The 24,431-nt window shown below is 50.4% G+C and overlaps 1 protein-coding gene across 2 annotated transcripts in view; it reads left to right on the top strand.

The window, feature by feature from the left end:
- LOC121346484 (gamma-aminobutyric acid receptor subunit beta-4) overlaps positions 1-24,431 on the top strand; it is a 72,927-nt gene that overhangs the window by 7,005 nt on the left and 41,491 nt on the right. For both annotated transcript variants that reach the window (XM_041424345.1, XM_041424344.1), the window contains exon 3: positions 19,110-19,177. In XM_041424345.1, coding sequence (XP_041280279.1) covers positions 19,110-19,177 — 68 coding nt within the window. The remainder of the gene's footprint in view (positions 1-19,109; positions 19,178-24,431) is intronic.

Genomic DNA, 24,431 nt, shown 5'->3' with positions numbered 1-24,431 from the left:
GTGTTTGTACAATGCTCTCAGGCACAGGCAGGGGATGTTGGGGTGTCCTGGACAGGGTCAGGAGTTGGACTGGGTGATCTTTGTGGGTGCCCTCCTGCTCTGATGTGCTGTGATTCTACGGAAAAGGCACAGTTTGGGCAAAGGCCTGGGGGCTGTGTGTGTGCAGCCCTGCTGTCCCCAGGGCCGTGTGGGACTGAGCTCTAGTTCCAGCATCCTGAGGACTGGCCTGCTCTCCAGGACTGCCCTGTGCTCCACCTGGACTGCCCTGCAGGACCTGCCACCCCTCCTCTGCCTCCCAGCTGGGCAGGCCCTCTCTGTGGTGGGAGGTGATCCCACCACCCCCTGTGCTCCCATCCTGGGAACACCAGTTAGGGTGAGCTGGGAATGGCCAAGGTGGCACCCTGGAGGGGTGGCAGGTCCTGCTGGGAGCCCTGTGCCCCAAAGGGATGTCATGGAGCTGCTCAGGGCTGGCCAAGAGTGGCCAGGGGTCTGGAGGACAGGCAGCTGCCTGCCCAAGTGGCGAGGAGTGGAGCAAAGCAGCTGCCACTCAGCTGCCCAGGAACCAGGGTGAGCTGTGCCTCTAAAGCCAGAGCCTTCAGCTCCCTGTGGCTCAAGGACAAGGCACCAGGGGCAGGAATGTCACAGCAGCCAGTGCTGGGCTCCCTGGAGGTGTGGGCACAGCCAGGTGCTTCCCAGACAGATTCCCACATGAGGAATGCAACCTACAGACACGACGAACCAGTCTGGCTTCCCTTTCTCCCTTCCCTGCTCTTTCCTGCTGCTTTCCCCATGTTTTCCTCCTGCAGCAGAGTTGTTTCCTCCTTGCTGTCCTGTCCCCACATCAGTGGCAGTCACCCTGCCCTGTCCCCACCCTCTCAGCCTTGGGGACAATGTCCCAGCTCCACGCCCTGGGGTGCCTCCCCCATTCACTCCTGCCTGTAGAGCAGGAGCAACTGGGATCCTTTGGGTGTAAAGGCACGTGGAAGGACCTGTTCCCATGTACCACCTGCCATGCTGAGGCAGTTCTTGCCCCTCACAATCTTTCTAAGAGAGCCCCCAGGCTCATCCCAGCACCCCCACCCTGCCCAGGATATGTTGCTTCCACAGCTCCAAACACAACTCGTGGCTCCCCAGGTCTCTTTTTTTAATTTTTTTTTTTCAATTTTTTTTGAAAAAGAGAAAGAGAACTCCGCCTAATGCCAAAAGGAGGACAGGCCTGCTGGGGATTGCAGTTCACTTTTTAATTTTGAGATGCCTCGTTAGCTTTGGGCCGAGCTGAGTGGCTGAGAAGCATCAGCCTCTCGCTCTCCTCGCTCTCCCCACCCCCCTGCAAACCCATTAGGCCGATGAGCAGGTCAGCTCTCAGGGGTGGAGCAGTGGCAATGAGTGCCATGTGCTCACCTGGGGAGCTGGGCTGAGCGGGGGGGACAGCTGGAGCCGTGTGGGGATCACGGAAAAATCTGGGAGCAACTCCACGGGAAAGCCACCCTGGTTAGGAGGGAGCAGCCTGAGGGACAGGCCCTCTCGTGTTTCAGCTGCTGTCCCCAAGCCCTGGAGTGTCACCCCGTGCTGGAGAGATGTGGGACAGTGCCAGGGTGGGACGGGGCTGGTGCAGGAGAGGGCCTGGCACTGAGGGGCAGGAGGGGGTGGTGGCAAACAAGTCCAAAGGGTCTGGCCAGGGTTGTGATGGGATCTGGAGCAGCCTTCAGGAGGGGTGTGCAGGGAGCAGCAAGATGCAGCCAGGCCTCCAAGAGAGAGATCTTTGTCCTGGTACTGCAAGACCAGAACAATGCAGAGAGAGGGTTTTGGACTTCAAATCCCAGGTGGGTGCCGTGAGCTGGCCCTGAGGGATGGACAGCCTGGGGGGTGATTTATATAGCACACTAATTACACCACCAGGTGAGCAGGATGTCCATGACTTAGGGCTGGCTGAGCAGGGAGTGCTGCAGATTATGTCTGGGAATCATCTCAGAGCAGCACCCTGGCTCTTCTAAGTGCTCTTAGCCACTCACTTTCAGAAGCATTAGTTCCATAGGAGGAAAAAAAGGAAAAGAAAGCAAACTAAGATGGTATTGCCCCAGGGTAGAGAAGGCAATGAAGGAATGGCAGGAAGATCCTACTTGAGCTCAGTGACTCAGCTGCTCTCTGTTGGTGCAACGTTTCCAGCCCAAAACTTTGCAAGAGTTCCAAGCAGATGGCTCTCGATGGTTTTCCAGCGTAATTTGCAGGTCTTGGTAGCCAAAAGCAAGGTGAGGGCACTCTCTGCTCCTTGCTGCCAGCCCTCCTGGAGTGCAGGGTTCCTGGTGTTTCTCCTGGGGGGAATGCAAGTGTCTGGAAATGTCTGGTGAAACAGAATGACCGTGAAGCCCTTGGGATTGTACAGTAAATCCTGGGTTTTCATGCCTGTGGATCCAGCAGATTTCCCTGCTCCATTTTAAATTCAAACTTCCCTAAGAAAAATTAGCATTTAAGGGGTCTTGGGTTGAAATGAGCCTGTGTCCTGCTCCTCATCTGCTTTGTGTTACGGATGAGGCTTCCCAGCTCTGATCACCCTCATCTGGGATATCCAAACCCCTCTTTGCTGCAATATCTTGGCCTTCCTCCCTTCAATGCCCTGCCCCTCCTGCTCTCAGCTCCTCTCTGCTCCATCACACCTCCACCCCCCTGGGCACCCAGCCCTGCTCCCACGTCCTGTTTATTCCCCAGTATTCCTTCTTCAGTGGCCACTCCAGATTCAGTGGAGTTGGGGGTGAAATCCTCAGCCTTTCCCTGTGTAACAGCATCACTTGAAAGCCAGAATTGTAAAAATAAATGATTGCTGATGCATAAAGTGTTGCAGTGAAGCATCGTCAGTGGTTCAGGGCTCCAAAACTGGCGGGGCTGAGCGGCTGCGCCGGCTGGCACGGCTGCAGCAGCAGGGGATGGGGTGCTTGTGTTATTTCCCTGGCCCACCAGCCCTGTGTGCCTGGGAAGCTGCTGCTCTTAGTGGTCCTGTGCTGGAAGGAATTGGAATTTGGTTTCTTCCATGGTCAAGGCTGGCGGTACTGTTCAAGCCTTCCCAAAAATGTCCCTGTTTTCCACTGCGTGTCAGGTGGTGGTTTTTTTCCAGGCAGCTAGATTGCTTTGGATTTTTGAAGGGGAGGGGGAGAAATTTTAGGAAAAGTGATTCAGAAATTTCTGAGAACAAGCCAAAGCATGTACGTGCTGGGTTTTTTTCCCTGTCCTAGAATGTTGGGGGATGAAACTGACGGCACCTACTGCAAGGCTGGCCCCTGTGCATGGGGAGCAGGCGTGTCCCCGGGGCCACCAGCGACCTGGCTGGCACAAGGGCTGTGTTCCCACTGCCTCTGGTGCCAGGGCAGCGCCTCAGAGCAGTGGTGCTGCTGCAGGAGGACCAGGGTGTGGGGCTGGAAGAGGGCAGTGGGTGCTGGTCCTGGGCTGCCTGTCTGGGGGGGCTCACCTGCCTTTCTAGGCTTTAGTTCTCAGCTTTCCACCCCTCTTCTGTGGCAAAAAATATTTAAATCTCAGAGCAGCTAGATTCAATTTTCCTTTATCTTCTGAGATGCCTTGAGCCAGCCCTTTTGGGGCAGGGAGCTGAGATTTGGCAGGAAGGCTCTCGTCCCACCAGGGACAGCTCCTTCCCTGCTCGCGGGAGGACTTGCCCAGAGCTGGGCACAGGGTGAATGTGAAACGCTGCACTTCACAGAGCCTGACTCCACCAGGAAATGTCACCCTTCTGTCCCCACACCGTGGCTGGGCAGAAGAGCAGCTCTGGGTGTGAAAGCAGAGGGGTAATTATGGATCAGGCTGGGGAAAGGAGTTCATTGAGAAAGGAGAGACAGAAGCTGTTTGGGAAGTCTGTAAACCCCAGTGTCACTCAAGGCCAAAGGAAAGGTGAATACCTACTAGGGCTGTCAGCAGTCTCACTTTCCTTCCTGAATAAAGAGCATTAAGAAAAGGCCATTCTTGGTCAGTAAAACTGGCTGCAGCTGTGCAGCCCTCACTTCCTCCCTAGTTTATGTGACTTCTGGCTCCAGACCATAGGTCACATCCTCTCTAGGGCTAATCCAGAAGGAAGATGACAACCTCCTGCTGTTGTGTCTTACTTCATTAACTGAAGTGGCAGGAAATGAAAGGATCCCGTCCTTCTTGGGACATATGTGGATGTTAACACATTGCCACATGATGGAATTTCTATTTTTTTCACTTTGCTCTTTTTATATGAAATACATGCTGCGAAAAGGACTTGGAGGCTGTAAAGTCAGTCACACAAGACTTCAGAAAAAGCCAGAATTGGGGTTTCTCCAGGGATCTATGTTTGGTCCCCTTGTGAGGGTGCATCAGAAGGCAAGGTCCAAGAGTTGCCTCCTCCTGAGCAGCCCTGCAGAGCACTCCAAGGTGCCATTCACACATGGACCTGGTTTTCTCCTTCCCTTCGCTCCAAAGGGGGACAGGCTGGGGGCATGGCAGTGGGGACAGCCGAGGTGGCCACAGCAGGTGATTAGGGTGGGTTGATTGTCTGGTGCAAAGGCTGGGACTGAGCACCCCAAGTCCATCTTGGACTTGTGCTTTCCTGGCTGCTTTGTGCTCAGACCTGCTCTCCACACAGCCTCAGCTGTTTTTGTGAGTGCTGCCAAGCACAGCAGTACAGCAGGAGCGTGTTCACACCTCTCCCCCGAGGAGCCAAAGGTATCCCCTACTGAGGGGTGCCCAGTGAGGGGGTGATTTTGCAGGATGCTCAGCAGCACTGGAGGCAGGCAGTGCCTGTTTGGAGCACAGCTTCTCTTGATTTCAGCCACAGCTGTGAGCACTCAGGCCCAGTGCCCCGGGAGAGACACACAAGAGTTCGCTGAAACCCGGGAGCTCCAGGTGACTGGGGTAGGACAGAGCACAGAGGAACCCTGTGACACAGCCACAAAAACATCTTCCCTTTCCTGTGGGCTTCCCTCACTCACTGCAGGGTGGGCAGGGCACTGTCAGCGCTGCCCTCCTGCAAATCCATCCTCTATCAATCAAGGAAAAGGAATGAGCAAGGATGCTGTGGACAGTTTAATTAAGAACTGGCTCCATAACATCCATTCAGCAGTGGGCATCCTTCCACCTAACCTTCATCCATTTTGTTTTCCTTACGATTTTGTTCTTGAGGGCAATAATATTTTAGGATGTTAGACCAGTCGCTTCCTCCAGTGTGACAGAGCTTGTGAACCTCTTGCTGCACACTGAACGTCCTTGTGCACTCAGGTGTGGCCACACTTATTATCCTCCTTTCAAGATAGGAGTCTCTGGCACAGAGCAGTGGAGGCAGTTTTGGGAGAAGACAGCAATGGAGATGAGTTCCCCTGAGCCTCAGCCCAAAAATGGCCTTGGGTTTCTGGGCAAGCTGTGTGCCTGCCACAGAGCTGTGCCTGCTTTTCAGGATTTGGTGTCCAGTGAGGAGCATAAAGTTTCACTGTCATCCATTTTCAACTGGAACTGGAGGAGATGTTAAGTCTCGTGCCCAAGCCTGTGTGGGATAAATGCACTTGGTTGCCCTTCTCCTTCCTTTTCCCCCTTGGCTGGTGCAGCCTCTCCCTGCAGCTCTGCTCAGGCCCTGGCACAGCTGCTCTTCCACTCCATGGCAGGGCCCTGGGCTGGCAAGGACCTCTCAGAGATCTCTCTTAAAACAAAGACGTCATCATCATTTTAACTAAGCTTTTATTCCAGGAATTTTGCCTCCACCCTTAGTCATAGATTTTTTTTTACATCAAGATGCAATACATTCAAGTTACTAATTAGCAGAATAATTCCAATACTTCTTAATTAATTAACTGACTAAAAGTAGATTGTTGTTTATAGCCAGATTTGCCACATCACCTGGACGCATGCTCCTCCGTGACAAACATCTACGTAACACTCACCATTTCTGAGATTATTCCTGCCAGTAAACTTGCCTTCGAGGGACTGCCACTGAAAGCACAATGTGAAAGGAGTGTAAAATCCATTAGTAGAAGTCCTTTTGATTGCTCAAAATATATTCTCACCGCCCTGGAGCTGTTCATCAGAGCAGCTTTACATACCTGCATTGTTCATCTCCTAAGACTCCCAGGATCCCAGTTAGGCAGAGAAGTATTTTTAATCCATGTAACACGAAATAGAAAAGCCAAGGAATGTGCTGCAGTTGTGCTGCTGTGTGAAAGAGACTCTGTGCGTGCAATTACTTTTCTCACCCATGTCTGGTTCAAAGAAAAAGAGTTGGAGGCTGCTACAGCGTCAGGCTGGCTGGATGTGAGAGGGTTTTCTGGTGGTACTGACAGTGTCTGGTCTGAAAAATCCATTCTTGCAGAGAGCCCTTGCTGGAGGATTTTATATCTTGACATTTCACGTGAAACATCAAGCACTTGTTAAAGCATGACCAGAAACATAGACAAGACAAAAGATGTGTTTAATGAAGGCACGAGGTCTTTCAGACGAATTCACATCACGTGTGAGAAAGGGCAAAGTTGGGTGGTGGAGCCCCATAGGATGAACAGAATGGTCAGTAAAACAGGTTTTCTGGAGACCCAGGGATTGATCCTGTTCTCATGAAATGGAAGGAAGCAGAGTTCTTCTCCCTTCCTGCTGGGATGTGGGAGCACTGCTGTTTGTTTTGAGCAGGCTGGGTTGGGCAGCACTGATCACACCATTCCTATAGGCTATTCTTCTGGTTGTGGCATTTATCCTTGGTTCTGTGCCATAGCAAAAAACTCTTTTTTTTCCCTCTGATATTCCCCCCCTCCCCTTCCTTTTCTCCTGTTCTTTGCAGTCCTGCAGGATTTGTGCTGTTAAATAATTGTGCTTGTGACAGGGGTGAGCCTCAGCCCAAACCACTGTGTCCAGAATTCCCCTCCCTAGACCTCAGGACCTCTTAGTTCAACTCTGGGATGACTCTGAGTGCAGCTCTAGTTGGAAGAGAGACTCTGTAAAATTACATCTTGTTGTTCCATATTTATTCTCCCTCAGTGGTTTCCATGTCAAACTTGCTCAGTTTACCAGTCAAAACAAGATATTTCTACCTGCCAGCTCTGCCAGCTCAGCCTGGGCTCTGGAAATCAAGCTGTGCTCTCTCTGCCCTGGACATCATCACTCACCAGGAAGGATTCTCAAATCAGGGCTGAGCTGGATGTGATGTTGAGTGTGCACAAACAGAATTTCTTCTCAGGTGGTATTAGGTGTGGCAGATATCAGCAAGGCTCCTATGCTGTGCAAATATTGACTAACAAATCTCACCACTACCTGGGGGAGGATGGGACACCTCTGGGGCCCTTTTACACCTTGAGGATGCCAGAAGAGGGAAGATTTTTGGGAGTGATGGTGAAAACCCACAGCAGCACCAGGAAGGGCACTGGGAAGCTCTGCTTCCTGCTATTCTCTTTATTTTTGAGAACCTAGCATCTCCTGAGCTCTGGGCCATTGCTTGGTCACCAAACTGTGACCTCTCCTTCAGCTGTGGTGTCCTGTGGAGCCCCCACAAGGAACAGACAGGTGAGCCCACTTCTTGCTGTGGAGAAATGCCATGATGTAGCCATAGGAAAGGCTCTTAATTAATGGGCATTAATCTTGTTAACAAATAGTTCCCGTTCTGATGGGTGAAGCAGAAGGACTTTCCTCAACACCCCTTCAGAGAAAAATGGAAATTTTGTAAATTTGATCATTGGCAAAATGTTTAAAAAGCCACTACACATGGCAGAAAATATATTTACTGTGTATGATCATGTCATAGAGTAGGAAAACCAGGGAGGGTGTCCTGTCCTGCTTTCAGCTTTCACTCCTGTGCTTCTGTAGTGAATCCCCCAGGGGCTGTCAGCAAGAAGGGACACCAGAGCCTTCCCTGTCCCCATGTGAGGCTCCATCTGAGCCTGCAGAGCCATTCCAGGCACTGAAAGCCATGGTGGGCTTTTGTCTGTGACACAGCCCAGGAGCAGGGAAGAAATTGGGTGAGAGCCATGGTTCCTGGGACACTTTGTCACCCTGTGCTTGCATTTGGGACAGTTAGCTGAGCTGGGAGAGCACCAGCGTGCCCCTTCCTCTTCCTGCAGAGCCAGGATGGGTTTTGTGGCCAGCAGATCTCTCCAAACACATCCCCTCAGCTGCCTGGAGTAGTTCTGATTCTTCTCTTACACACTATGAGATGATCCCTGCTCCCTTTAAGGAGCCTGGGGCTGGTGACACCACAGCAGGTGACAGGGGAACCTTGTGCCAGGGGAAGAGCCATGTCCAAGGGCTACACTGGGCTCTTCAAGGGGTGATACACAAAAAAGGGGGTGCCCATGGCAGGGGCAAAGCTCTGGGTGTAAGATCAGAAGATGTCAGGCCAGGAGAGGAGGCCACCCAGGTCACAGATGTCACCTGGAGAAGGTCTGCAGGAAAGCCCACTCTCCTGGCCTCTGGAGAAGGATCTCAGCTTGGCAGGACATTTTTGGAAGTGAGAGAGAGGGTAGGCTATGAGCTGAATTCCTCTTCTTATCCTCTTTTCACAGCAAAAATAGAACATTTATCACAAGTTCCCTACATGTTTTTCTTCCCTATTGCACACTAGCTCCTTGCTAGTATTTGAAGCTCCAGGAAAAAGAAATTGATGAGTACTCAAGTTAATAATGTGTGCTTATTGTGTTGATGAATTGCTGGAGATGAATATATATGTAAAAGCTCTGCAAGATTCACTCATCCATGCATCCTGAGTGAAAGCAATTATTTTGGTGAGCAAATGGGACTTAGTTTTATGTCTTAATAAAGAGGTTCTGGGCTAAAAGGCAACTTTTGTTCCGGACATTATTGCAAATCAAGCCTTACTGAAATAATGGAAACACCAGCACAGGGGGCAATCTTTCAGAAGTGAACATCCTAGAATCCTTTTTTTTCTACAAAACTCTTTATATTCTTGGTCACCACTGAATTTAGTAAGATCTTCTCTGTTTCAGACTGTGGAGAAAGGGCAGGACCACCTGAACAAAGCACATCCAAGAGCCTCAGAAACTGAGGGATGAAAACTTGTGATCCCATGGATGACATTTGGAAAGGGGGGCGCTTGGTTTTTGTGTGTGCTTTGTTTCTTGTGATTCCTAACCGAGATATAAATTCAGTGTGAATGTAAGGATATTTTCAGACCTGACTCACTCCATTTTTTCAATACTTGCCCTGTAAATTGTCCTGACTGCCCCTAAGCATAAGCCTTGGGCATGATGCAAGTTTAGCACCATGTCCCAACCAGGCCATCTTGTTCTTTTTGTTTTTTCCCACATGCTGGGGATGTCCAACTGGATCCAATCCAGGAGTTACATCTTTAAAGACAAGAGTCTGTAAACAGAGATGAGGAGGTGTGACTAACTCATAAAAAAATTGAAAACAGGGAGGAAAAAAAGAGAAAACACCTTGTTGTTGCCACTTTGATAAAAATGACAAGTCCAGGTATTTTGTTGTTGTTACAAACACTTCTAAGACAGAGAACGGGATTTGATGTGAACAGAGGAGCTTGTGTTAACCCATTTAAATTAATTTGGCTCAGCTCATTTGCAGCTAAGGGGATTAGATGGCTCAGGATTTGGTAATGTGAGAGTGTTTTCCCAGACAGGTCACATCCCACAGTCCAGGCCAGGTCTGCAGATGCTTTGGGAGAGAATATTTCCAGTGCACACAGGAGAGAAGCTCCCCATGGAGAAAACATTTATTGCTCACGTGCCAGGAAAGCCCCAGCACTGAAAAGCTGGGTCAACACCTTTGTGCCCTGAGTGGGCATGTGAGAAGTGAAACATTCCAATGGCAACTCGGGAGAAAATTCCACAGCTGCCAGGCAGGAAAAAATGCTAAATGACCTCACCTGTGGGCCACCCTGGCAACCTGGCCTGAGGGGCTGGAGCAGCCTGGGGAGGGAGGGAGGGAGGGGCTGGATCCTGTGGGGCGGGATGGGATGGGATGGGATAGGATAGAGGATAGGATAGGATTAGGATAGGATAGGATAGGATAGGATAGGATAGGATAGGATGGGATGGGATGGGATGGGATGGGATGGGATGGGGTAGGATAGGATAGGATAGGATAGGATAGGATAGGATAGGATAGGATAGGATAGGATAGGATAGGATAGGATGGGATGGGATGGGATGGGATGGGATGGGATGGGATAGGATAGGATAGGATGGGATGGGATGGGATGGGATAGGATAGGATGGGATGGGATAGGACAGAGGACTAGGATAGGATAGGGGATAGGATAAGATAGGATAGGATAGGGGATAGGATGGGATGGGATGGGATAGGATAGGATAGGATAGGATAGGACAGAGGACTAGGATAAGATAGGGGATAGGATAAGATAGGATAGGATAGGATAGGGGATAGGATAGGATAGGATAGGATAGGATAGGATAGGATAGGATGAGTCCCACACATAGCAGCACCACCCCTGCCATTGGGGGTGGTTTGGCTGTGAGGAGGAGGGTGGTGCTGTGGTTTTCCAGGTATTGTGCTGCACTCCTACCTCCTGGCTATGTAAGGAGTGTTGTGATGCTGGGGGAGGTATCTCAGCACTTGGGATTCAGCCCTAAACCTGCTTTAAAATCTGTGTGCCTCTGTGGGCCCTGTAGCACCAGAACTGGTACAGAGATGGAACATTTTGCATTGTAAAGAGTGTTTTTGAGGCTGTGATGAGTCCTGGGGGTTGGTCTGCTCAGAGACTGAGATGGGGCAGCTGCCTGTGGTGAGTGTGTTCTGGTACTTGGTTAAATACCCTGCTTACTTTTGCACCCAGGGATTCAAGATATCTCGTGTCTGTGTGCAATCCTTTCTGAAGAGCTGCCCCCTTCAAAAGCAGGGTAACAGGTGCTGGGCTGGGAAAGGAGGAGCAGGAGGGTGCCAAAGGCTTCTGAGCCTGCCCCAGCTGGAGAAGCAGAGTGTCTGGCAGTGCCCTGGCTGGCTCTAGGAGATGGGGCAAACACAGGCTCTGAGGAAAAGCAGAAGGACTGGGCTATTCCTGAGTCCACCAGAGCTTCCCAGGCAGGCAGAGCTGTGCCCCAGGGCTGCTCTGGCAGGGCCCCTGGAGAGATGCAGTTGCCTGCCAGGATCCTGACAGAGGTAGGAGGGAAGTCTTCTCAGGTGGAGCGATGTGGGGGTGGCTGATGAGCGTGGGCACAATGCTTCACGCTGCTGCTGGGGAGAAGAAGCCTGGCTTGTGTTGCTTTGCTGTCAGTCTACAACAGGCACTTGCTTGGCAAGCCCCGTTGTCCTCCTGCTACTACTCTTGCTGGGAGAGCTGGAGGGACCTGGGATGCTCAGTGTCTCTGCTTTCCTGGGATTTGCTCGGCGTAAACAGGGAAATGTGGTATTTCATAGCACCAGCTCTGCAGAGAAGGATCCTACAGGGGAACACCAAGTGTGTGCCCTGCAGGCTGCAGAGCCTCAGAGCTGGTCCCTGTGGGTGCCCTGGGGACACGGGGAGGGCAGGTGAGCCATCCTCCAGGAGGCTGGAGCACTGCCTTCGTCTGCCAGGGGTCAGGTCTGGATCCACCTTCTGCCATGTCCCTGCTCCAGCAAAGACTCCAATGACAGCGACACCCCTGCAAAGCAAGCTGGCCATTGTCTCACTGCCAGCTTTAAGGGATGGATGGGAGTTGGCACTCAGTCCTCTTGGTAAAGTTGCTTTTAAAGAGTTTGTTGCTTGGACCCAGTGGTCAATGCCAGGGTGATGGTGGTGAGTTCTGGTGAGGTGATGCAGTTGTGTGTCTCTAAATTAGAGCTTGACAAACCAGAGAACTTCTTTTGCTTTGCTATGACCTTACCAAATGTGCATCACCTGGACAAAAGATTCACAAGCAGAAGATGTTGGAAAACTGTTTTCAGTTTTCACTGAGGATGAAACAGCTTTAAAAATCTATCTCCTGAATATTGACCTAGGCCTCTTCCAAGAAGAGATGATGTTCTGAGTAGTCAGTAACTATTTTTTAATGCTGAGAGCCCTGTGTGTGTGTACAGATGCTCTGCTGGACTGGGTCCACTGGCAGTCCAGATGCTGTCAGGCTTGGTGTCTACTCTCTTGTTCCATTTTAAAGCCTATACATTTGAGACTTTGTTTTTATTCAGCTTGGGTAGCTGTCTACCAACATCTTTTAAAATCAACCTTGATTTAGCTTCCTCTGTAATCCTTCAATCCCTCTGGGACAACCTTTACACTGTTTTTGCAGCCAGCTGATTGTTCTCTCTCACTTCCAAATTTCCATGGGATATTTGCAATATCCCACTCTAATACCTACTAATCCATTAAAAATACCCATGAGATAGATTAGGTAATCCACTGTGCCTCACAGATTGTGCTCCTTAACTCTCTGCTTCCCCTGGAACAGTCCCAGAACGGGTGCTGCATCTGCCCTGGGAAAGCACTGTTCCTCCAGAAGGATCCCTCAGCACTGGCTCAGGAGCAGGCACAGTTTGCTTGAGAAAATGTTCTGTGACTGTTCAGGTCCGTAGGGAGGCTTCATGTGACAACAGGCTGGGACTGTGGCTGCTGCTATCCAGGTTAAGCTGTGTTTGCAAAGAGCATCTCAGGGAGCAGTGCTGGCAGGAACAGAGGTCAGCTCTGCCTGCTCTGCAAGGACTGTGGCCCTGGCTCCTCACTGAGCAGGAGCCTCATTGCTTGCACCATGTTCATGTTTGGATATTCCAAAAGTCTGCTCAAGAGCTGTGGCTGTACCCTTCCTTGGATGTTCTATCCTGCCTTTGTGCTGTCCTTGATATCCTGGTGAGAGCTTCCTCCAACTTGGCATTTTCCTTGGGAAGTCCCAGCTATTCCTCTTTCTTAAATAAATATTTCAAGTTCAGTTGTCTGGCTGGATGAGGTGACAGTGCCTGGATGCCAGGAGAGGACAATGGCACAGGCTGGAAATCCTCATTATCCTCCTTGCACAGGGTGCTGCTGTGCCTGGTGTGGTGTAGATGGATGGAAACCACACCAGGGTTAGGCAAAATCTCATTTTGGGCATGGGCTCAGTGATGTAAAAAGGGCCAGGCACTCCCTAAAGGAATATGTAGGAAACCTAAGAAATACCAAGGAAACCTAAGAAATACCCACAAAACTGTTTTCTACCAGACCTTCTTGGAGAGCAGCTGCAATCTCCATGGGAACTAGTGGTGGTAGATATCCTTCCTGCCCCTGCAGAGCCATGAATCCGTGGGGAAAGAACAAGCATTGACATCCCCAGACACCCTAGAGGCCAGGGCCCTGTCTTTTAGCCCCAAAATTCCACTGAGAGATTCCTCAGCAGTGACAAGTCCCTCATAACCTGTCCCCCCAACAAAAGAGCCTGTGCCAAATTTGCTAACTTGCCTTGAGACCACTTCTCCTTCTGGTAATGTATAAGAGTGTAAAACCATGGAGGGCTTTGCCCTTTGAAATCCAAGGGATTCCATGGGGTGACCTGCTGGGAGTAGAGGGAGAGCTCAAATATCAGCCTCTGAATGTGTTTGATGTTTCTGGCTGTTGTGCTGAACCTGGCAAAAGAAATGTACAGCATTGGCTGGGGGTGGGGGAGAGATCATGGGAATAAGAGTGGGGGGGAAAAAAAATGGGAAAAGGATTGGAAAGTGTTAAATGGATGTTTAAACCTAGATTTTTTTTGAAAAGTTTGAGTAGGTTCTTAAGGGACCCTGCTGAACTCAGTGCTTCTAGATGTCATGGCAAATCAGAGATGCTGGATGAAAGTGGTTCCCAGAACATTTCTGCTTTCATGATACATGGTCAGCTTTCCTTGTTCCTCAAGCAATGTTAACACTAAACTGAGTTTGTGCTTGATGCTGTACATAAGCTAAAATAAAAGGAAAGGAACAGGAAAATCAGTGTTGGGAAACTTCTTTGTGATTTGGCTTGTGTAGCCTGCTGGGCTGGCATCTTTTAGATGTTCTCTCAGTGCTGTAGCAGAGCCTTGGTCCTGAGATCTGTAAGCACAGCTATTATGCAGACAGCAATTTGTGAGCTCCTCTTGCAATCTTCCTGTGTGCTGAAAAGCCAGGAGCATTTCTATTCTGCCTGCACTGGAGTGTAGTAAATTTGAGCGTCCTGACAACAGGCTGGCCTCTGAGTTATCTTTTGGGTGGTTTCAAAAAACTGTGGCACAGGACTAATTAGTCCATCAGCCAAAAATGATTCAGGGCTGTCTGTTTTGGGAGGGCCAGGGGGAGATTTATGAAGAGGATGAATGTTTTCTTCCTGGCAGCAGCTCCTCAGCCAGCGACAAGCCCGGTGCTGGATGTGCTGCCTCCTGCACCTCCAATTACCTGGGAGCTCCTGGCTCCCAAGGAACCACGTCTGTCAGGCCTTGTGTAACCAGCCCATGACGTGGGCCCTGGCTCTGAGCTGCAAACACAAAGCCTGGCTGCCCCCAGGTGCAGTGCTGGGAACAAAGCAGAGGAGCAGCCTGGGTGAGCCATTTCCTGCAGAAAGAACGAGTGGATGCTGAACGCCCCTGCCTCGCTGAGGAGCGTGGAGTGAAGAGTGGAGGGAAAAGTGCTAGCAGTGGAATGACAGGCTGTGTGCTCATCGTGCCTGTGGTGAGACTGAGATTGCCCCACGTGCTGGTCCTGTTGGGTGAGGGGTCACTGAAAATGCAAGAGAAGCACTGTGGTGCCATGGTGCTTCATCAGCAAACCTGACCCTCCTCCTGCCTGCACCAGCCTGTCTGTGCAGAAACACTTCCACCAGACAGTGCAGGGCAACCTTGGCAGGGACTGGCTGGTTTGGGGCTGCCCTTCAGCTTCTGGAGGGTTTGGAGTGAGGAGCAGGGCTTTGCATGGATGGAATCTCATGCCTATGGGTGTTTACCATTGCAGAGTAAGGCACAGACCTGTTCTATATGTAGGTTTAGTAACTGAAGCCTCTAATTTCCTCTGGTTGGCTTTGTTTACTCAGCAGAAGACCTAAAAGCAGCTTTCCTGCTGCTGCAGGGATCTCAGAGACTGGTGATGCCACAGGCAGAGTGCAAGCAGGGAATGCTGAGGCTCATGCACAAAGCTGTCTTGAATAATTTCTCCTCTTGTCCAGAAGAGACAGGGCTGTGCTCCCTCTCTCTGCACGTATTATGCACTCCAGTGGCAGGAGCTCAGCTGCCCCTTTGCCATCTCCAACCTCCTCCACAGAGTGCGCAGCTCCCAGGATGGCTGCAGCAGGTTTGGAGATGTTTCTGTGGTTTTAGGAGGAGTCTGTGCAGGAGAGGTTGCTTTTTCTTTTGTCTCTACGAGTGTGTCGTTACTTCAGTGGCTGGTTTGTGGATACCAGGCTTTAAAATAGAGCTGTAGACAAATTGGCAAAAGGCCAGAGGAGAGCAACACTAATTGTCAGAGCTTTAGAAAACATGACCTCTGAGGAGAGGTTGAAGAAATCAGGTGCATTTAATCTAGACAAGGCAGTAGGGGTGGGGGAGCGAGGGGGATGTCATGGTTTCTCAGAACATAAAAGCTGTTGTTAAGGAAGGATGATTGATTTATTCTTTCACTGTCAAAGAGGAGAGCGGGACAATGTGACAGGAGCACTCCCCTGAAGGCACGGGGTGGGGGGGATGATGAGACCAAACTACATTTAAACTGCAGAGAAGATTTGGTTTGGATATCTAGGAAAAGCCTTCAGTGCAGTGAAATGTGGGTAGGTATTGTTCAGGGAAGCTGTGAAGCTTCTGACACCCTGTTAATGCCTTTGTTCCTGTAGTTGAGACTAAAGGGTAATTTTCAGGCTGATCCCTGTCCCTCAGCAGCTGCAAACCTGGGCTCTGCCAGCAGGGCCAAGTCCACGTGGTCGGGAATGCAGGAACCAGGAGCCTGGAAGCTCTGGCTGCAGCTCATAAAAATGATGTGCCTTCAGTGGCCCAGAAATGGAGCTCTGTTCTCCTGCCCACTAGTTTGGAGTCTCTTTGGCTGTGTCTGAGTTGCAGTTGGAGATCTGAAGGCAGAGGAACCCAAGCTTGCTCTAGTGTTGACTTCCTTGGGTAGGAGTGAAGAGGGGACAGCTTGGACTTCAGCTCCGGGCAGCTACCTGAGTAATCACCCCCCTGTTTCACTGAATTTTGTGCTTTTGTCTTCAGTGAGCTCAGAACCAGGCTGAGTTCTGGGAAAGATGTCCCAGTCCAGGCTGCCATCACCTCTGGCTGGAGTGCAGGCACACACAGGCTTGGAAACACAGCCTTTCTTCTACACTTGTGCAGAGTTATTTCTGTTAGCAACGTGACTCCAGGTGCTGGGGTTTGATGCATTATAAAATAAAATGTGAAAGTAATAACTGGTTGCTGGGAAAATATTGCAGATTAGCACAACTTGTTCTCTACCTTGACTGTGTTTATATTTGACACGTATCACTTGCAGAAAAAGGACAGCTTTTATTATAACTCTTTTGTCTGCTTCCCTTCCAACTTCCTGAGTGCATTATTCTCAGGCATCAAACTACTTTCAGGACAAAATGTTGGTGAACTCTCCATTGGTGGTGAGAAACAGGGATGTGTGAGGGTGCCATTCACTGGTAAAAGCGGCAGAATTTCTCACACTCCCTCACTCGTGATCTTGCCTATGAATCCTTCCCAGGCAGAAGCTTTTTCTTTAAGGGGAGGAAGTCTAGTTCTTTGTAGCCATTGGCAAGGCACAGATAAAAGCATGGGCCTTTAATATCAGGTTTACTTCTTCTGCCCTGTCTCGGATCCACAAATGCAGAGTTCTGTCTCTTCTGGACAAATCTACCGATGACGTTATCGCATACTTGAAATACCCTACTTTTGTATCCCTCTTGCCTGAAGCTATTAACATTGGCAGAATTTATGTCCTTTGTTTATTTTTCTGTACTACTTAAAGTCTGAATGTTGGGCACCAGCTGGCCTGGTTTTCCATTGGGCTGCACTGAGAGTCAGGACATATTTGAGTGTTGGCTGTGTCCACGCTCCTGAATGCCTGTCCTGAGCAGACTGGGAGCCAGCAGGGCTGGAGAAGAGAAATGGCTTCCCTGGCATCAAGATGAAGTAGGTGCAGTAAAGGCAGGGCTTGCATTTCATTGTTTGTAGGACAGTCACACAGGAGCCCATGGGCTGCACACCCCAGGGCTCCCAGGTGGGCAGTGGAGCCTCCCAAATTCTCTGATAGATGGGATGTAGAGGAGTTGGCAGTGCCAAGAGGAGCCCTGCTGACTCTGCAGGGAGCTGATCCCTGCAGCCCAGAGCTGCTCCCGGAGCTGGGAGAGGGGAGCTCTGGAGCTCGTCCCTGGCTCTGAGTCACTGCATGACCCCGGGGCACTCAGATACCACGGTGATGAACACAGCACAACTGTCTGCATGGATAGAATGGGCTGCACAGGCTCTGGGTTTGACAGATATTTGTGTGTCCCCAGTGCTCCCCTGCTCTAACCACCCAGCCTGCTCTCAGGGGGGACAGAGCCCTGCTTGGTGCTGGGGAAGGAGGGATGCACAGCCACAGTGACACAAGCGCTGGTGGGGACGGGCTGGAGGCCAAGCAGGCAGTGGGGCACTCTTGGAGGGAGCAGCCCTCATGGCAGGAAGGCTCTGGAATGAGAATGTGGCTTCTGCCAGGCTCTGCTGCAGCCCTGTGCGTGGCCCTGACTCTCCTCCTGTAACTAATTAGCCTGCAAGATCCTCAGGGCAGCGCTGACTTCCTCCTCCTGCTATAGCTCCTATCACAAGGCCCTGATTTCAGGGGGAAAAAAGGACAAACTATCAAAGTGAGACTTCCTTAAAAGCTTTGCTGTGCCTGTGTCAGCCTCTGGCACAAAGCGGCTGCGGGAGGATCGTGTCTCCCTGGCGTGACTGTGGGTTATTTTCCCACCTGGCTCCCTTGTGAAGGATGAAGGCACAAGCACAGCTAAGATGTGTCTGGGATTGGGGCTGTGACGGGATCTTCAGAGGCTCCACGAGGTCTCCTGAGCAGCCCTGCCTCGGGCACCCTGTCAGGCAGCCCGGGGTGCTGGAGCCTGCACTGCCTCTTTAAGGAGATTTGCATAGCAGGGCCTAATTACAGTGGTTGATTCTGATGTTTTCAGTGTTGTTCATATTCCATTAAAGGATAATGCTGCTTAATTTGCAGCAGAGGGTCTCGGTGAACAGCACACCCAATCACAAGGCACCCCTAATGACACTGCTTCCCTACTTCTGGTAACACATAATTAAAAAATCACTCCGTTTCCAGTTGTGTGGTTCTCCCCTCTCCCCCAATCTCCTAATTACTTTCTAAGCCATTTCATGATTATCTGTAAATATTTCAGCACTTAGATCTACTAATGAGTGCATGGAAGAGTTAATACCTTGAGTGGCACAACTGCTTGCCTTTCCCTTTCTAGTGATGCATTGCAAGGGATCATTTTCCACCTTGCATGTGTGGGAAAGGGGCTTTTCTTGGGGTGGGATTGGGTTTGTGCTCTGTCTTTGGGGTGGTGGGCCTGAGCAGGGGAAGGGTAACATGCAAAACCCCATTTCCAGCTGCAGGAGGGTTTTTGCTGGGTTTGGGTTTGCTTGGTAGTGGGTGTCTCATTTTTAATTGTTTTACATGGCTTAAACCCCACAGCAAGGACTGTCCTGTTCTCTAATCCGAGCTCTGCCCTGAAATGCCACCTTACAAATGCTGCTTTTTCATTTAATGGATCTGTTTCCTGTACTTGTCTGGTGCCTTGGGTATTAAAACTCACTTGGGACTTTCAGACTGAGTACTCAGAGCCAGCAGAGTGATGGAGGAGAGAGCTGGAGCATGTTTCCTGCCCGTGGCTTGCATGGCCTTGGGTGCTGAGTTCTTTGTATGGTCAATCAGGACCACCTTGTGTGAGCCCACTAGGAGCCTGCTGATGGTCTCTGAAGGGATTATTTGGAATAACCAGAGACAATTGTGTTACTAGGGGGTAATTAACTTCAAGGAATTTTAAAAAATCAAGCTTAGGCTGCACTACTCCTTGGGGTGAGTCTGTAAGTCTGGGAGTGAGAGAAATCAAATCACTTGAGCACATTCAATTCCATGATACTCAGGGAATGTGGGGCTGCTTAGAATCAAATCCGTGCATTTCTAGGCAATTCTTATATTGCAGACAAAAGTGGAAGACTTGAATGTGGTCCTAACCCAGCCTATTTGTGTTTCAGGTAACCCTGTCACAGTGGGAATGAGCATCCACATCTCCAGCATTGACCAGATCTCTGAAGTCAACATGGTAAGTTTGGAAAGAAAGAGAAAGGGGAAAAAAGAAAGAAAGGGGGGGGGGGGGACACGGCTATAAACTGTTCTTCCATTTTCTGGCTGAGATTTACTTCCAAGGCAATGGTTTCTTGGAGGCATCTGGATCTCTGCTAGCTTCTCTGGAGCTTGTGCCATCTCATCTCACCCAGAGTAGATCCTTATCCCTTCTATGCTGGTGGCAGAGACACCTCCCCAAGTCACAAAAGCTTATGCCTTAAAAAACCAGTATGAATTGTATTTTTTTGGTTGATACAAAGGTGGCTTTATGGTCAGTCTGTCCCTACCAAGTTAAAAACATTAATTAATTTTCATTTTCTGGTGGTAATTCAACATTTCCTTGGAGATCTGGCTTCTAATGGAAATCTGGTTTTGGGTGGCATTGATAGATTTGAGCTTTTCATACCACTGTGAACAACAACAACAAAAAAATTATCTGCTCAGATAGCAATGGTTTGGGGTGAAATCTGTGAAATTTCTTGATTACTTTGTTCATGGTTTATGTTCACATCCAGGAGTGTCCCTCAGAAGCCCTCAGCACCCAGCAGAGCACATAGATTGTGTTGTAATTGCCAAAACTTGCCTTTCTCCCTCCTGTCCAGAGGCTTTTCCTCCAGACTCTGCTCCTTTCCAGAGGCTGAGTGGAGGGGAGGCTGGTGGGAGCCTCCTGGCAGCTCCTGTCCAGTTCCTGCCTTCCTGGCCTGTGCAGGAGCATCCTGGGCCAGTTTAGACTCTTGCAGTTCAGGTCGATTAAAGTCTTGCTCTGCCCCTGCTCCTGTCCCATTTCTCCGTCTCTGGCCTCTCCTGCCCTGTTTCCCTGGCCCACCAGCTCTTCTGAGGAGGGAGGTGACACAACCTGACCAGTTGGTTTTGTTCCCAAGCTGCCTGAAAAGCCTGAGCTCATGTTGGAATGACCCAGGGGGAAGAGCCAGCCATGAACCTTCGTGTTCCTGAGTGAAAGTTCCTTTTGCTGACTCTGCTACCATCCCACCCTCCCCTGAATTCTCTGCATGACCTGTGGCGCCTCACTCCAGTGACAGTGACACTGGGCACTGGGTGTGGCCCTAGATTTGGCTTCGGAGGCACTGGGTAGCTGTGCTTGAGTTTAGGCTCAGCTTAGCAGGGCCACATGGCTTAACCTAGTTCCATCTATCTTGCCTGTCAGGCCACAACTCAGCTTTGATCGTCTTCTCCCCCAGACTCAGCTTGGACCTGGGTGTTGTGGGGTGCTGGAGCAAATGTGACCCTCCTGCTAGAGCCAGGATGGACAGTTTGGGCTCTGGACTCGTGCCTTAAAACCAAGACTTGCACAAACAAAACTGGGAGGGGTTGGTTCTCAGCTGTAGCCACTGCCCCTGTGAGGCTGAGCGGCTCTGTCCCAGCACAGAAAGGACAGGGAAGCACAGGAGCATCCAGAGGAGGCACCAGGGTGATCAGAGGGATGGAGCAGCTCTGCTGGGAGGAAAGACTGGGAGAGCTGGGATTGCTCAGCCTGGAAAAAAACAGCTTAGGGGTGGCCTTCCAGTACCTGAAGGGAGCCCACAAGAAAGGTGGAGAGAAACTTTCTAGAAGGGCTGGAGTGACAGGACAAGGGGGAATGGATTCAGACTAAGGGAGTAGGTTCACATTGGATCTTAGGAAAAATTCTTCCCTGTGAGGGTGGGCAGGCCCAGGGTGCCCAGAGAAGCTGTGGCTCCCCCTGCATCCTTGGAAGTTTTCAAGGCCAGGTTGGATGGGGCTTTGAGCAGCCTGGGACAGTGGGAGGTGTCCCTGCCCATGGCAGAGGGTGGAACAAGATGATCTTTAAGGTCCTTTGCAATCCAACCATTCTGTGAAGGCAGCTGAGCCCTGCAGAAGCTGGTGCAGGATGAACCTCCTGCTGGGAGAGGTGCCCATGGGCCACAGGGGCTGATCAAGTGCTTTGTCCAGCAGGTGGGAGCAGCTGTGGCCAGGCACAGAGTAGCCATTGTCCCAGCAGCACTTTCCAACCCTTGCCATGTAAATGTGGTGCTCTCCCCTCTGCTGTGAGCCCCTGCTCCCCTCTGCCACACAACTGGGGGAGAAACAGTTATAATAATAACAGTAATAATCTCTGTGATGCACAGATTTCTTGGCATAGACCTTCCTCCACGTGCTACTGCAGAATGTGAGCAGCACGGTGATGGACACTGAGTGCTTTGAGGATGGTGGCATGGCTGTGGTCACCACTGTCCATGCCACACTCCTGTGGATGTGAAGGAATGTCACTTCTAGGCTTTTGATTATCCCTCCTGGCTCTCTGTTTGAAAAGAGAAATGTCCTGCTGATCTTTCCTATATAGATTGTGGCAGGGGGAGAGGGTATGGAAAGGTTTGGGGATGGGAGATGAGGTGGCTGTAGGTGAGAATTCATTCAGGATCAAGATCTCTGAGCACCATGGTGAGACAGCTTCATAAAGGGGTTAAAAATCAGAATCATCTTAAAGAACAAACATTTAGGGAGCAGAAGAGTTCTCATGTGATGTAAGTTTCCAGGCTGAAGGGGTTTTATGTGCATCATTCTTCTGTGTGACAGTTGCCCCGGGGAAAGGGCTGTGTTTTACCCCTGCTCTGGACATGGATACTGGCAAGAAAAACAAGGCAATTTTTTGGCATCATGTGTGCTTGGGAAAGGAACTGTGCAATGAATAAATTAAAGGCACACAAGTGAAGCTGGGTTGTCATGGTGACCAAATGGCTTCTATTGTTCCACAAGGAGTGTTATTACTTACTACCCCTTGTAGGATAATTAATTAATCCTCAGACATCCTTTTGGGAACAATGGCCTTGGTGCTGGGACTGGGCAGGCTGAGGAGAGCCCCTGGCTCTCCCAGGCCTTTCCCTGGGACTCCTGGCGCCTGCTGGCTGCCTGGTGGTGGGGAACAAGTGCTGTCAGTGACCAGACACTGCATGCTTCCAAAAGCTGCTTTCCACAGGAGTCCAGCTGGCTGTGGAGCTGTGGAGCAATCCAGCTCCATTCACGAGCACTCCTTGCCCTCACTCCCACGGGAGCCGTGTTCCCAAAATGAAGACGTGGTGACACTCCTGTCCTGGAGGACACAGGGTTCCCTGAGAAGGCAGCACAGTGATGTCCCTCTGCTGATGTTCCCAGACACTCTGACACACAGAACGCTCTGCAGCTGCCTGTAGATGCCATGTGTGTTCTGACACGCAAAGCTGATGCACCTCCAGCTCCCCAAGGGCCATTCCCAGATCCTGTGCCATGCCAGGCTGCAGGGTGTTCATAGGTACAGTGACAACCTTCTCCCAGTCATGAGAGACCAAAACTGCAGCCCTTATTTTAAAAAGTGTCCCCTCCTGGTTCATGGCAGCTGCTACCTGTGTGTGGTCAGCCACAGCTTCAAGCTCGCTTTCTAGAGTGCTGCTTTCTTGCTGTGTACCCCCCTCAGCATGGCTAAGCAAAGCTGAGCTGCAGCCTCTGTTCTTGTCAGTGATTAGAAGGATTATTTGCTGAGCCAAGATCAGTGACATCAATTGAAATGTCTGGGGAAGGATGCCAGGGGCCAGGCCAAATAGGTATTGGGGAGGGCACATGTGAGTGGCAGACCCTCTGGGAAGTGCTGATCCATGAAGATGAAAGGCCTCACTGGAGGCTTTTCATCTCCTGTACACATTTGCAAGTCAGGGATTTGAAGGCAGGCTGAGAGGAGGAATGTCTTCCTGCTGCTGTTGAGTAGCTCAGGTGAGCCATGAAGGACAGAGGGATGGTGTCTCCTGGAGAACTCACCCAGCCCATCTCCTTCGAGGTGACCTGGAACTGAATTGCAGTAAGCAGGGTGATGCCTGAGACTGCTACCTAGAGCAGAGGCCAGAGAGAGTTAAAATAAAAAAGTGGGTATTTATTAAAGGCCTTTAAGAGGCACACCTTGGGCAGTGCAGGAGCCTGGCAGAGGCTACACCCAAGATGCACAATGGTCAAGAGTTCTTTGGGCTGGTATAAGTTTGGTCTGTTTGCATATGAGAGGTTCATTCTCCAGTTACAGCTTCAGGTAATGAAGTCACATTGCCTCAGTTTGCTTCCCCCTAATTTACTTTTGTTTGTTCTTTTTGGGGCTGTGATGGTGAGCTTGGCTCTCAGGCCTGGAAGGATTATTCTGTCTGACCAAACTGAAGAGAGCTTGCTAACACTCTGTATGGAGTTCAGAGCTTCACACAATGCAGTACAGGATCTGAAAAATGGAAAAGCTAAAGCTTAAGGCATCAAGGGAACAGCCTGCAGGTGTTTATGGACTCTTGTTGGTGTGCAGTGGCTCTGGGGCAGTGACACTTTCAGGTCTCTTGGTGTGGTGCCAGGTTACTGAGGAGTCCAGCAGCATTTCTGAGCTGGGGAACGAGGAGCTCTGGCAGTATGGAGCTCATGTCACACTCAGCTGGAGCAGGCTGGGGGTGTCTGTCCTTGTGCTTCGTGGCCTGAATGCTGCCCAGAGTCACTCACCTCAAGGGTCTGGTTCTGGGGTGCAGTTCTGATGGTGTTCAGCATCAATGGCTTCAGAATGAGCTGCAAGTCTTCCCCCACTGCTGGATGTCCTTCCACCCAGCTGAGGACTGGCCTGCTCAGGGCGTGCTATATATTCTTGCATGGTGGGACTAGACAAGGACTAATCCTTCCAAAGCAGCCTTTTCACTCTCTAGGCAATCTCTGGGGACGTATTTTTCTAGCACCAGACAGTTCAGACTCTCTTGAAGTATTAATGAACTATTTCAATAAGGAAAACTACCAGAAGTTTTGTATGCATTTGAAATAAGAGGAGGTTACCCTTCATAAGGCTTCAATTTTCCTGCCCTATGATCTGTGCAGTCCTAAACCTGCTCCCTCCTGTGTCTGCACACCGTAGACAGCTCGGAGCATCCAGCCATTATAGTCATGATTTCTTTGTGCCTCCTATAATTTATTCATCCCAAGATGCTCTCCTACATCTGCAATAACATCATTTCAGTTTGTTATAGCACCAGCTTTAAAGTTTTATAAACCTGGTGACAAGTTGAAAAGTTACAAGAGGATTGTTGCAGAGGGCTAGTGTAGGAAACAAGGCTTCCAGACAAAAACATTTGCAGGAATAGGGCTGTGAAAGGAAGGATGCCTGTGGGATTGCCAATCCCTTTTGCTGGGGGACAGCCTGCAGTGGGGAGGGCTTGGGGGTCAGGGCATGGGGCTTGGCAAAGCTGACCTTGATGTTTTGCTTCAGAATGGTC

The sequence above is a fragment of the Onychostruthus taczanowskii genome, unplaced genomic scaffold (assembly GCF_017590055.1).
Source record: "Onychostruthus taczanowskii isolate IOZ18803 unplaced genomic scaffold, ASM1759005v1 scaffold81, whole genome shotgun sequence".
Taxonomy (NCBI): domain Eukaryota; kingdom Metazoa; phylum Chordata; class Aves; order Passeriformes; family Passeridae; genus Onychostruthus; species Onychostruthus taczanowskii.
The sequence above is the reverse complement of the archived record's forward strand: the minus strand, read 5'-3'. Positions and strand labels throughout refer to the sequence as shown.